The 13,770-nt window shown below is 41.7% G+C and overlaps 1 protein-coding gene across 1 annotated transcript in view; it reads right to left on the reverse strand.

The window, feature by feature from the left end:
* The window catches only part of cadps2 (Ca++-dependent secretion activator 2), a 232,684-nt gene that overhangs the window by 183,194 nt on the left and 35,720 nt on the right, over window positions 1-13,770 (reverse strand). Inside the window, exon 2 of the mRNA XM_078256450.1 lies at window positions 3,948-4,061. Within this exon, the coding sequence (XP_078112576.1) occupies window positions 3,948-4,061 (114 nt within the window). The remainder of the gene's footprint in view (window positions 1-3,947; window positions 4,062-13,770) is intronic.

Raw genomic sequence — 13,770 nt, forward strand, 5'->3', positions numbered from 1 at the left:
TTTCATTTAAATGTATCTATCACATTCATTAAAGTAGACAAGTCATGAGTCACTTTTCTCTAGAAATCTTTCCAGAAAAAACCCTTTTATAACAATCTTATTGAATGTGCAGAGAAACTTATTAGACACTCACTGGAGATATGCTGCTGACACAGATTTCAACAGACTCTGTGTCTCATCATCATGCATCAAGAGCTAAATTATGGACAAGATGCTAATAAGGAAAGCAGAATAGCAGCAGAGCAGTCACGACATCTTATGGGTGTTAATTAACGAGTCTGATGGAAAGACAGGAGGAGGACATGTGCGGTATGAGACAGATGACAGAGACAGATGACAGGAGGAGGACTGCAGGACAGCCAGTAATGACACAGCAGTTTCTGTCAGTCTGGTCAGTAGGTGTGGCGAGGAAATGCAATTTGAAATGACAGACCTGCATGTGTCAAAGACAGACAACATCCTCCCGCTGGGGGACTGAGGGACCATTTTTCCCACTGGCAACTTTGGTAAACTACGTATTTTCTAGGGCTGTCAAAATAACACGTTCATTTCGATTGATTAATCGGACGGTGAATGAGGAATAGGATTGAATCAAAGTGAACTACACTAAATCTCGGTAACAACGCCATGATTCGTTGCTGACAGTGTGTTAGCATGTTGGTTGTGTATCCAACGGACAAAATGACAAAGATGATTCCGGTGCCTCAGTTCGGTGCCACTTAAATGCCTGTGCTGCACTCTGGTGCTCCGAAACTGACGTTTCAGGCAACAGAAGCATCACTGCACGTGACACAAGTTAACATTACACTTGCATCAGGTAACACTAACCTACATATTTATTAGATTGACTTTATTGATCCCATATTGTGAAAATGTGCTACAAATATAAGGCACACAGCACACATGCAGAATATACAGAAATAATAAATAGGATAGCATATAAGCACACCTATTCAAAAAATAAACACTGCAAAGAATATACAAACGTATACAAGTGGAGACTATTTTGCAGCGGCGGATTAAGGTTTGAGGTTCATTATAGGTTGAGTCAAAATAAACATGTTCATGGCGATTATTCACGTTACGTAGTGCATCAGTGTGGCTCGTCGCTGTGTTTTTAACAGCAATGGAGCTCTAATGCAGAGAGGAAGAAGATATATTAGGCTTTGATACTCAATCCCCATTTATGCCCTCTAAAAACACTGTCAGCCACATCTCTGTGACAACGTCATGATTGGTTACAATGGACACATTTTTAGCTTATTTCCAGATTCATGCTGCACTTTTATGTTTGTATCTGCACCAAACCTATTCAGTGTAGATTTGCTATTTTGACATGTTGTCTACCAGGATGATGCAAAAAGTTGGAGCAGAGCGAGGGGCAGATCATAGATCTCTGCGGTGACAGCCCTCTTTCCTCATGTGGAACATCTGCATTGAGTGTATATGATGAATGAAAAACAGAGCAAATCCCTGCTGTTGTTGTTATGTGTGTGATGCCCCGTTACTGATGCTCTGACTCCACGAAAATCTATGATGCCTCGGGAGGACATCTGAAACATGACGAGTGTTTTGTGTCTGATCTCATGGGGACAATGGTGGCCACTGAGGAGGACAAGTCGTCTCACTTTTATCATTTGGCTTATCGGCTCCTCTGCAGCAGAGTTTCAGCGACATCCCCTCGTCTCACAGTTGCCGGCAATTAAGGAGACGAGCTGCAAGTGGCGGATAAGATCTCCATCTCATACCAGATGAGAAGGCACGTCAGCAGAGAAGAGGGGAAGACCAAGATGAGGGGTAGATGGAGGGAGAGGAGCAACAGATAAGAGGCAGAGAGCAAAAATGGAATTAAAAGAGTGAGGAAATTCACCGCAATCGGTGCTCACAGCTGTCCTCCAACACAAGTAGACGTAGGAGGGTTTGTAACAGTGGCTGGGTCTCAGGTTCTTAAATTGCATCCACAGTTCCTTCACTTGCTTCCCATCCTCGCGTCATAGTCAGTCCTTTCAGAAAAATGCGAAGTTTTTTTGTGATTTTTGCGGGCAAAAATCCTTGATTATGCAGCACGTTTTCTTTAAAAATGCGATGGAATATGCTGGATATTTATGTAATTTTATGCGATGCTTGCAAAAATTGCAGGAACTTGCAAAAACTGCGGTTTCATCATGGCTTCATCGCGGGGTTTTCCGCTTTTCAATGATGTTCATGTCGCGTAATTACGTCACTTCATATCGTTCCCATGGCAACAGGGGGAAATGGCTGCTCTTGTGTGAAGTAAATGCAACATTTTTCAACTTTCTGCTAAGATATAGATGTGACTTTTTTGCAAAGAAAATGCGGGGATTATGAAATCATGCAAGCCCCGCATATTTTGCGCGGAAATCGGCAATTTATGCGGCGAAAGTACGGGGTATTTGAAAAAATGCGGCCCCCCTGCATAAATATGCAGACTTTGGCCGATTATGACATTATGCGATCGCATAATCGCGTTTTTCTGGAGGGACTGATATTCTCGCTCATAGCTCCTTGGAGATCCCTCCTCCATCCTCGCTCCTCTGGGCAGGAATAAGAGCTTCTAGACAGCCTTCACGAAAGAGGGCCAGGGTTCAAGCGAGGAGATATAAAATAAGAGAACTCAGATTCAGCCAGAGGACAGCTTTCCATCCAAACACTGAAACAATGCTGCAGAGAGAGGCATGATCCAAAGAGCTCCAAAGAGAGTAGATGGGTGTACATGGAGAAATATGCTCAGTAATATCAAGAGAGAAAGGTGCGGTGAAGTGGGCGGTCACAGGGATTAAAGGTGATGGAAATTGAAAAGCTTTAGTTTGACGACAGAGATTGGTGGCACAGTGCTCCGAAACAAAGAAAAAAAAACCTTTAAAACAGAAAAACAGCTGGCGAGATCGATTTTTTGTAATCCGTTTCAGTCCGACGCCGGCGACACATTTAATTGCTTTGTGCCATTAGAGCTCAACAACCACTCTGTCATGAGAGGTGTGGAGGTGGACGGAGGGCACGGCCAGAACTGAACACGGGACAAGCACAGGAAGGGACAAAGAGCCAGCAAACAACAGCTCTTAGGGTTAGGGCTGGGCGAGAAAACAATCTCGATATGGGACCGATAAAATTCAGGTTGATAACGATGATTAACTTTGGATATATTTTACTCAATATGGATGGATCTAACAGCCTATCACACAGCAGAAATAAACGCCATTCCATTTCAGAAGGTGGCGGTAATGCGCACCAGAAGTAGTTTTCCAACCGCCAATAAACGTCAACAGTAGATGAAGAAGTTTTTAAGTGGAACCGAGGGGCATGGGCACGAAAGCAACGCCGAAAGTGAACTTGCGTTATCCTCCAAAGCTGAGGAAATAGTTGACAAAAAAGGTAACACAACGTCAATTATATGAAAGTGGTTTGGATATCTCAAAAGTGACGAAGCGCGGATTAACATGGTCCGCAAAATACCGGCAGTACCCGGAGGTCCGTGTTTATCCGCCGCTAAAACTCCCGTCGGATGACTCGCTTCAGAAGGGTTGAAAAATTGCCAACTTTCCCTCTTTAGCGTTTAGCTTAGCGCGGCACCATAGCAACCATAAACAACACTGGCTCTAGCCGTTTGCTGCTTCCTGTTTGGTGCTGGAGGGAGCACACCCATTGGTTGTTGACAATGTTCATATGATTTAACTTCACTACTAAGACAAACTTATAATATCAAACACATTTGATTTTGTCGGAACGTCAAGCAAGAAAAAGACTGACTGGGACTGAGTTTTATGACCACCTTACACCCAACGATGGAGACGACAGAAGCGCGCCCAACTCTTCCAAGACTCTCAGGATTTTATTCTGATATTGGAAATTAGTGGAATCGCTTGAAAAGTCGGTTATTGTTAAGGTCGGCATAAGAGTAGAATAAAATGGGGATGAAATCGCCTTACCTCATAGTAGCTCCTTACAGCGTTGCAGAAAGCTTCATCTGCCACAATCTGAGTTTCCCCGTTGAGGAAGGCCAGGAAACGCTCCTTCACCGCCTGCAGCTGCTGTTTGTTCACCTGAGAGGGACAAGAGATGATCGACAAGGAAAATGAAGTGAAGTTTAGAGGGAGTTTGGGATGAGAAATGAGAAACATGTTGGCAGAGGAGGGTGTAATCAATAAGAAACAGATGGAGAGGAAGAAGCAGAAGATGATAGGAAGGCATGACGGATGAGAAAAAGAACAAAAGTACAAGATTAGACTCATTGTTAAAGTCTGACAGTGTCATTACATGAGAAGAGTCTCATTATCTAACAAATGTCTTTCATTACGAATTTGAGTCCTCCAATAACAACATAGGGAGACAAATGTGTCTCACTGTGGCTAGAAAAAGATTCAGACATGTTTTGAGACTGACGAAGGTCCTTAAGAGGACCTAAGATTTAGCCCAATACCTACAAATACCTGCCTTTATTTTACTCCACTGTTGAACCATTTGAAAGTCGTAACATCACTTTTAAACTCCTTTTCAGAGAGCCATTGGTTTCAAGGTGTTAAATGTACAATATTGTTGCAGAGTGGGGTGCAGGGACTGTTTACAGGATTTTTTTGCCCGCCATTATAAAGTTGAGGGACAGCGCTTGAGCCGTTTTGGGCAGCGCCTAAGGCAAATCTCAGATCTAATGACTGTAGTTGGACTTCTTTGGCAAGTTTTGTCTTTAAACTTTTTTAATGTTATTCATATATTTATTATCTGCTCTGGCTTTTCCAATGTTTTAGACACAGATATGGTGATAATGGTCCAAAATGATGTGAAAAAGAGACGCAAAACTACCACAAAGAGACACAAACCGACTACAAAGAGATGCCAAATGACCACAGAGACCCAAAACTATTCCAAAGGAAGAAAACAAAATAACCAAAAAGAGAGACAACACAACTACACAAAGAGACAAATTCCCGCAAAGAGACAAAATGTACGGGGAAATTTTTTGTTGTTGGATCAGGAATATCCTCTATTATTCTGAATTGATTCACAAATGGCAAAAATATATAATTGTATGCTGATAAAGGTGTGTTGACAGAACAAAAAAAGAGCAACTCAGCCATAAGATAGCTAGCGGTATATTGTAGTTCATTTTAAAAGTAGACATAGTATTCTTTTTTTCAGGTTCACACTTGTATTTTGGGTTTCTAATAGAACACGTTTACATGCTTTCATATTCAAAAAATATTTTTTTCTCTCACTGTTATCCTGACTATACCTTTATGTCTGTCGCTTTAAGCCCCCCCTCACCCTCCTGTAAAACCAGTCTACTCTGATTGGCTTGCTAGAAAAATATGCCACAACTTTGTAGTTGTCAACCTGTTGATGGAGATGCTCAGATGCGAGAGCACTAATGACATGACATGGCATGGCATGTCATGTCATGTGACATCGGAGGGGGAGCCAAATCTGAATGGCTTGTTAATATTGCTGGCTTCTTTTCTGATGTAGGCAGCCCACAATTTAACTGACTGGGTTGTCTAATTTTACAGTTTGTGGCTTGGTAGTGCACAAGCACTGAAAAAGTGAGTGAGTAATGTCCCCTTTAAAAAAAATTAATCGGTCCGTTTTTTGTGTTTGCAGATTATCTTTATCGGCGTTTTATTTGCCTGATAACCGATAAAGTTAATGAGTCCAAAAGTGGTCTACTTTGGCTCGGCTACAGCTCTGTCCGTCCCTCTGCTTCAGTTTCTCTCACCACTGAGTCTGACTTAATGTCCCGCCCACAACACTATCGGACTCTCTTTTATTGGGTATTATGTTGAAATGTTCTAATGTATTAAATACTTGCTTAAAGCATTTAAACAATGTTTTGTGTTGGAGTTTGTAACTTTCCAACATCTTCATTTTGACGCAAAGATTTTCATTTTCACTGTAAATGCATATTGGTTAAAAAAAAAAAAAAAAAAAAAAACGGTTTTATTAACTACTAATTATCGGTATCGGCCTTGAAAAACCAGCATCGGTCGAGCCCTAGAAGAAACTGAAATATTTTGTGGATAGTTGTACCTCATCATCGCCCAGAGATAAGCTATGTCATACGATCGGAGCACCAAAGTCCAGCAACAAACAAACGAGTCCAGCTAACCGACTCACGCTGCAGCACTTTAAGGCTCCGACACACCAACCCAACGGCCGACCAACGGCAGAAAAGGCAGGACTGACTGCCTCCCCGAGTTGGTCCAAAAAGTGCCTCGGAACACACCGAAGCGACGCCGACTTGAGCGTATGTTCTGCACGTGCGCAAGACGTAATACGTCTCCATAACAGCAGGCAGCGCTAATCTGTATTGTCGCCCAAAAAAAAAAGAAAACCAGCAGCTGATTGGACGAACGCGTCACATTGTTGATTCACGTGGGTGACCATAATGGCAGCTAGTTCGGAATCTACAAGCTCGTATTTTACGGAAATAGTTCACCGAAACGTGTTTCTGAAAACATTTTAAGCAGAAATAGGCCATGCAGTTGCTGAATCTGTCTTCATTTCAGATCAATAAAGGTCAGTTTAAAAGATTTTCGTCAGGCTCATCATTTCCGGGTTAGCTCTCCACCAATCAGATTGGTCATTGAGTCCGACTGCTCGCCTTCCGATTCAACATGTCAAATCGGCCCAAATGAAGGCCAACGGCTCCTCCGACTGACGACGGCACGGAACACACCGAGCAGACTCGAGTCACCAACCTCGCCAGACTGTCCGACAGCCAATAATCGGGGTGGTGTGTCGGCGCCTTTACAAAACTACCAAGCCAACTCTGGTCGGGTGAAGGAAAGAACTCTATCCACAGACAGTTTCATTTCAAAAGTTCTGCGCCTCTACAGCGCCTTGGATAATGCTTCAAAACACACACACCAACTTCACATAATCAGCATCCTTTCATTTCATTATTCTCATACAGACAGAAGACTGAAAACTGCTTCCAAATGAATGCGTGTGTGGACATTTCTCATGCCAAATAAACTAATAATAATAATAATAATAAATAATTATCGAAAACAATCCTTTTCATAAAACCATTTTGATAATGGATAATTCATCAAGTCCTACATCAAAAAAGTGGCAAGACGTGATCTGCTTCCAGTTTCTCACACGTGATGTTTTCCTGCTTTTATGTTTCATGGTTGGATAAATCTTGATGATTTCAAGACGTTACCTTTGGCTTTTGGAAACGTTGACGGGTAATACCCATCTACCTGATCACCTACCATGCATACCATCCATCTCTTCATCTATACACTAGATTTAAGTCATCAAACAACAGCATTTTTCAGCAGAGCAGAGCAGTCATGCCAGAAGAAAGAAAAGAAAAAAATCATTCCCAAAAACGTCATCGGTCCTGGTAGTTTCTGCCCAGTGAACCACAGCTGACATATTGTGTTGTAGGAGAATTTTAAGTTTTCATGAGCGACAGAGGCACCAGAAGCTGCGGCTCGTAAGCTGCATATTTATGAGGCGTCGGGGGGGAAATTAAACCATTATTCTTCCGCTTGTCGCAACGCTGCCAGCTACAAATACATTCTGAGAAGAAGGGAGTCAAAGCGGCAATTTCGGCTATACAAAGTGAGCAGAGACTTATCTCCTGCTGACAGCTTTTTTGTGTGGGCTTCCTTGCCTTTTCAGTGGCTAAATGGAGCCGCTGTGGTCCGCCTTTAACCACAGGAGAGGAGAAGGGCCAATATATGGGAAGCAGCAGGTTGTGACCACGTTGAAAAAGGTCTCAACGTCCATCTAACAGGTTGAAAATGTGAGACACAGTGCATTACAGATAATGAAACTCCTGCTGTCCGGGTGAAACGGGGAACAAGAACGACTGCAGCGGCCACCCGAGGAGATATGCTAAAAACACACATTTGTCCGCCGAGTTTTTTGTTTGTAGATCTGTTTTAATAACATAGTTCATCGCCCAGCTCTGAGCCGAGAGAAGAGTGCAGAGAGACAGCAAGCGGACGTTAAAACAAGATAATTAAAGTAATTAATAGTATATCTTATAGAAATGTAATTAGGGATGGGGGAAAAATAGTTTTTTAATATTTTGTGTTTATACGGTACCGCTGACGGCGACCACATCATATCCGTTTCCAGCATAACAGCGCAAAAGCAAAAAAAAAGAAAAGTTAAAAAAAGCAGAAAATCCACGTTATGTTCATATCAAATGAAATAAATGTCAGACTGACTGATTGACGTGACGGCGTGATTTATGGTTCTGCGGACGCTCCACGCAGAGCTTTCGCCGTAGCCTACGCAAGTGGCCTGAAGTTTATACTTGTGCGTTGGTGTGTGCGTCGAGCCGGCGTGTGTGTGTGTGTGTGTGTGGGGAGTGGGCAATAGAGCGAGGGAGAAAGTGAGAGTGACGGCGATTAGCTTAGCGATTAGTGCTCTGGTGATTCCCACCCCTACCATCTACTGTAGCTAACACATGGACTACGGAGAATTATACAACAAGTAGATCCGACCAGACAATCTGATTGGTCGACTAGACATTTAGAACGTGCTCAAATCCAGCGTGACAGCACACCCAGAGCCATTTGAGCACACCTGGCGCACCACTTAAAATATCACTCCGCTATTCCTGTGTCAACATTAAGGAGTTGAATTAAAAACTGTTTCAAAACATTTGTATTCATCTAAGTAATTCAGGAAGCACAGTGGAACACACAAAAGCTCTCCAACTAGTGCATAAAGTGATTCATCGGATTAAATGACTTATTTGTTACAACGCTCTGAAATGTTTTGGGTCAGCTGTGCCAGTTACGGCGCTAGCTAGAAAATAGCTGCTAAATGTGACTTTCGTGGACGTACACGTAGCTAAATCTGCCGATGGAAAAATTATTTTTTTCAGCAGATATCTTAGTTACAACAAGATTGAGCTATCAAAGCAGTTTGGTGTTTATATGTGTGATAGTTATTCAGTTTGGGAAATCCCATCATCTTTACAAAGCTAACGTTAGCTTAAGTTGACTGGTAACGTTTTACAGGGACAGGAAATCGTCTCCGTTTGAAGTTTGTGGACGTTTAGTATCTAAATCTATCTATGGAAAAAATATGTTTTTAGGGCAGATATCTTAGTTATAACAGGATAGAGCTAGCAAAGCAGTTTGGTTTTTACATTTGCGGCAATTATTCAGTTTGGGAAATGCCACGATCTCTACAAAGCTAACGTTAGCTTAAGTTGACTGGCTGACTAAACAGGGAGGCTAGAAATCGTCGGGTTTTTTTGGGGGGGTTTTTTGAGAATGAATTGCCCCACAATATGAATACAGTTTGATTATAACTTATTTTGTTGGTAACCGTTTGTATAATCGCAATACGATGCTTACGAACCTCGGCACAAGCGCCGTGGTCCTAGCCGCATCACTGTCGTGCCAATAATGACGTTAAATCAAACCCTCTCGTGTAATACTGCTCAAGTAACTCATACAACCACACTTAAAAAAAACATCAGAACTATCCCTTTAAAATGATACTGAATTAGCTATCAGCAGTTCCTGTTTGCAGTGAAGTATAAGGAACAGGACATTTAATTGATGAAGGATCAGACAAGGACTAAAAGTTCATCCAAACAATATTACTGAATGTTATCAGTATCTGACTGTTATGCAAAATAAATAAACTGGGTATTGAGCCAGTGTGATGCCTCCTCAAGAGATATGATTAGAGCAAACCAGACAGCCAGTCAAAGGGAACTGTCAAGCTGTCAATCATAATGAAACAATGCAAAAAACTAAATCAAACAGCAAGATGTCAAACTGACAACATTCATCAGATGTGAAGAAAGACAAAATAAACCAAAAATACTATACGTCCTGTCACATTAAATTGAATTGCAAATGAGAATTTATTAATAAAGTTATTTGAGGCAAAATAAATTCTGTTTGTTTTTTTAAACGTTTACTGCTGTAGCCTTTCTATAAAGTAACACATGCAGTTCAGACTTGCGCAGTATTGAAATGTTACAAAGTCTGACTTTTCTAACTCAGAAACTTTTTCCAAGAATCCAGCGACCATATTAGCGACTCAGGAACTTTTACAGCAGCAACCAATGTCTAAATTTAGTTCCTCTGCTATGCACCCAATCTCAAAAACAGTACTTGCTTTCTGGAGAGCTAAGCATAAATAAATAACCATACAATACTCAACAGGTAGTCAACCTTGCAGACAGGTGCTCTGTAGTTTTCAGTCTCCTTTCCATCCATTTAATCATCAGTCACAGCAGTAAATCAAACAACAAATGACTGAGTTGCTTCCTTGTGTGTGGAATAAGGGGGGTGATCATATCACAAATACTTATGTCTCGATATTTCATTGGTATTTTGAAACATATTGCGATAATCTGGAATATATTGCAATGTATTACCTTTTTCAAATGATGTCCCCAAAGGATAATTTTGTCAACATCTGTTTTATCTAAATAGATAAAATTCTCCGTATAATATCTCCGTTTGTTCTTCTCACTTCAATTTGGAAAAATGGGCAAAACGCTGCAAAATGGGATTTAAAAATAAAAGCAATTGATTTGATTATTCTAGTACCAAAAAGTTAAATTCTCATGTGGAATTTATATAATAAAAGATTGATACTTGGCGTCCTGGTACAGGTACAATATTGCCACGGAAAATATCGCGATGCTCTATCGATCCCCCCCCCAGACTCCTGCTTTCTTCACCGCTAACTCCTAAAACGAAACCTCGCAGTTGGCACGTATTTTTCTGCAAACCCAAACAAAAGGCACCGATTGGCTGATCCCTGCCACCCCGAACATGAATGACCAAGTCCTTAATCGCACAAATGGTGAGGCTTCTGTCTCAGTCACACATAAACACACACCCGTCTCTATCAACAGCCGAATCACGGCCCATTTAGACCGAAGCAGGGGTCCGAGCATCGATGTAGTTGTAACTGTGATAATACAATCGGATACCAATTCGTATCGGTGAATCTTCACACCCCTACCCCTTAGTAAGTATAATAATAATAATAATAATAATAATAATAATAGAAAGGAGCACTTGAGTCAAACTGCAGTACAATGGCATGTAAAATTGCCAGAGCATTCAAGTCACAAGGTACAAGTCTGAAGAAGGCTAAAAGTAGAATCTTCATACATTAATCAGCACCTTGGTTACAGATATGCACAACACCTGCTAAACCTGCTAAAAAACAGCTCTGATGTCGAGGTTCTCTGTGAAGAGGAGACGTTTCTAGGTTACAGCAGAGACTCTGCTGATGCCAGGAGACGAGAAGTTTGACGGCTTTTACATTTCCAGCTGTGACGGTCAAGCAGCCGACCTGCTGCTGGAGGAGATCAATGAGGAGGTGATGACGTTTAAGCAGAGGTGTGTGTGTGTGTGTGTGTGCTTATGTAGTGCACGTTAACATTTGTTTATGCTTAAGGCTTTAATTTGAGTTTAGATGATAGGTAATCCAGGGCAGTTGACAGCTTATGTGGGCAGCAGCAAGGACCTCCCTTTGGCAGATCAATAAGCACAAAGAATGGTGTGTGTGTGTGTGTGTGTGTGTGTGTGTCATGCCTCTACAGAAAAACGACCACTTCTCTTCGTTCCCGGTAGCACTTTGGGCTGTCAGGATGCAGCTCTGGTGAGAAAACATGAACCGAGCGAGGGCGAGGAATATCTGTCAGACGTCTTAGATTAATGGACAGAGGGCAATGTAAGGGGGGGGTGGGGGACCAGGAACACACACACACACAAACACACAGTACAGGTAATCTTCTTAGTGCCTCGGTACACAGAGGTAATTATATAAGACTGCAATTCCATGGCTGCCACTTTTAGCAGGCAACACCTGCCTGGATCGTCTTTCTGGTCCGTGAACCAACCAGCTCTGCAGTTCTTTCTCACCTCTGCTACTCTGTCTACAGCCCATGAGCAAGGCAGCCGGACACAGCCAGGGAAGGGAAGACGGGGAAGTTTTCCTCCCTTAAGAATAATAAAAATGTTCATATAACTTGGATCTTGTTTTCATAGTTGTGTCAATCCTTTCGATCGGTAATAATACCAATGTACTCAATTAATTAATCTACGAGATCTGGGAACATGGTGAGGTCACGAAAAAGGAATCTGATACAGTGCTTCCACTATAACTGTTTATGTCTGACGGCCCACCAGGCCAGACTTTTTTTTTTTAAGTGCCAAAAATAACACCAAATATCCACTGTGTTTCGCCCTAAATTCATTCTGCAGCGACACACCGCGATGAGTCCAGTGTTTCCCGCAGCACTTTCCAGTTTAGGCAGCCGCCTTAACAACACGCGCCGACCGCCTTAATTAAGTCTTCAAAAAAATATTAACATATCCGCCGTGTTACTCGGTCTTGTTTGAGTAGCTGTAATGTACAAGTCGCATCAACACAGTCACAGGAAAACAAGGTAACGGCGAGATGTAAAGATACCACCAATCACAACGGAAAGAGCATTTGCTGCGGGTGCGTGGAACTGTCGTTTATTCACATTTAAAAAGGGATAAATCGCCATTTCACCGTTTGGTCATTTGTTGAGTTTGTCAACAAATGCCCGGGCAGAGACGGGGTGATGGACTTACCGGAGCGTTGGCATACAGAGAGCATTTATATACGTTTCTCTGTCCTGTTCTTCACATCAGTGAGGCTTTCTTCTCTTGTTTCAACGAAGTGAATACATGACGAAGTGACTGGAACTATCCATCACCTCTCGCGCGTGGATTCTCAACGTCCCGGCTGCTGCCCGTTCTTTGAGACACAGCCGTTTTTTTTTTTTTTTTTTAAATCACAACACACGGTTAGTTAGCGTAGTTAAAACTACACACAGTGAAATTACGTGTCCTGTTTTTATTTCACGCATAGTACCCTACCACCTTAACTAACACATTTTCTGCGGGAAACACTGGAATCCATGAACGAGGCAACTCTCTGTGGTTAGTTCACGTCTGTAACAGGACAGTCGAGTGTGTTCTCCAAACTGCTACATCAGTTGAAACGTTGCCGGTAGCCTAAAACGGTTACAAACAGACGCGGTAGTGAACAACACGGTAAAGCGCTGACGGATTCGGTGTTGTTTTGTTTTTAGCTGAGCTGGCCCAGAGAATATTCAAATATTAATATTCGGTACAGACTGGAACATGTTTCCAAATTATTGCAGTTAACTTTTTTAAATTAAAAAACCTTCTGCCTTTTTTTTTTTTTTTTTTTTTGCTGTCTTTATTATTTATTTTAACTGCCGGTTATGTTTGATATTGCATTTCAGTGAAGTAAATAAAAGACTGAATGCTTTTTCAAACAGTGTACTGAAATAGGAGGATGTACAGTATATAGTGGCTCCTTTTCTATTTATTGAATTGAGAATTGATTTCAATTCTGTGTCATGATCAAATGATTTCTGCTACAACAATTTGTACTTTCTATCTCACTATGTTCCAACTTCAGCAGGACTTTATTAAAACACCATCATGGCTGAGCCCAGCGCTGTCGGCAAGAGTCCTTTTATAATTACTCACTGATGCAAGGCAACAATTATTTTTTTCACACTGGCCACCAAGACACTGGTCTCTCACACACACACACACACACACACACACTACACTAAGTGTAGAGCTGCAAAGATTAATTGATTAGTTGTCAACTATTAATGATGATAATTGATTAATCGGTTTGAGTAAAGTGAAAATTGTTAGATTCCAGCTTCTTAGATGTGAATATGTTCTAGTTTCTTCGCAGTAAACTGAATATCTTGGGAGTTGTGGACAAAAGACA

This window comes from Sander vitreus, chromosome 8 (assembly GCF_031162955.1).
Source record: "Sander vitreus isolate 19-12246 chromosome 8, sanVit1, whole genome shotgun sequence".
NCBI lineage: Eukaryota > Metazoa > Chordata > Actinopteri > Perciformes > Percidae > Sander > Sander vitreus.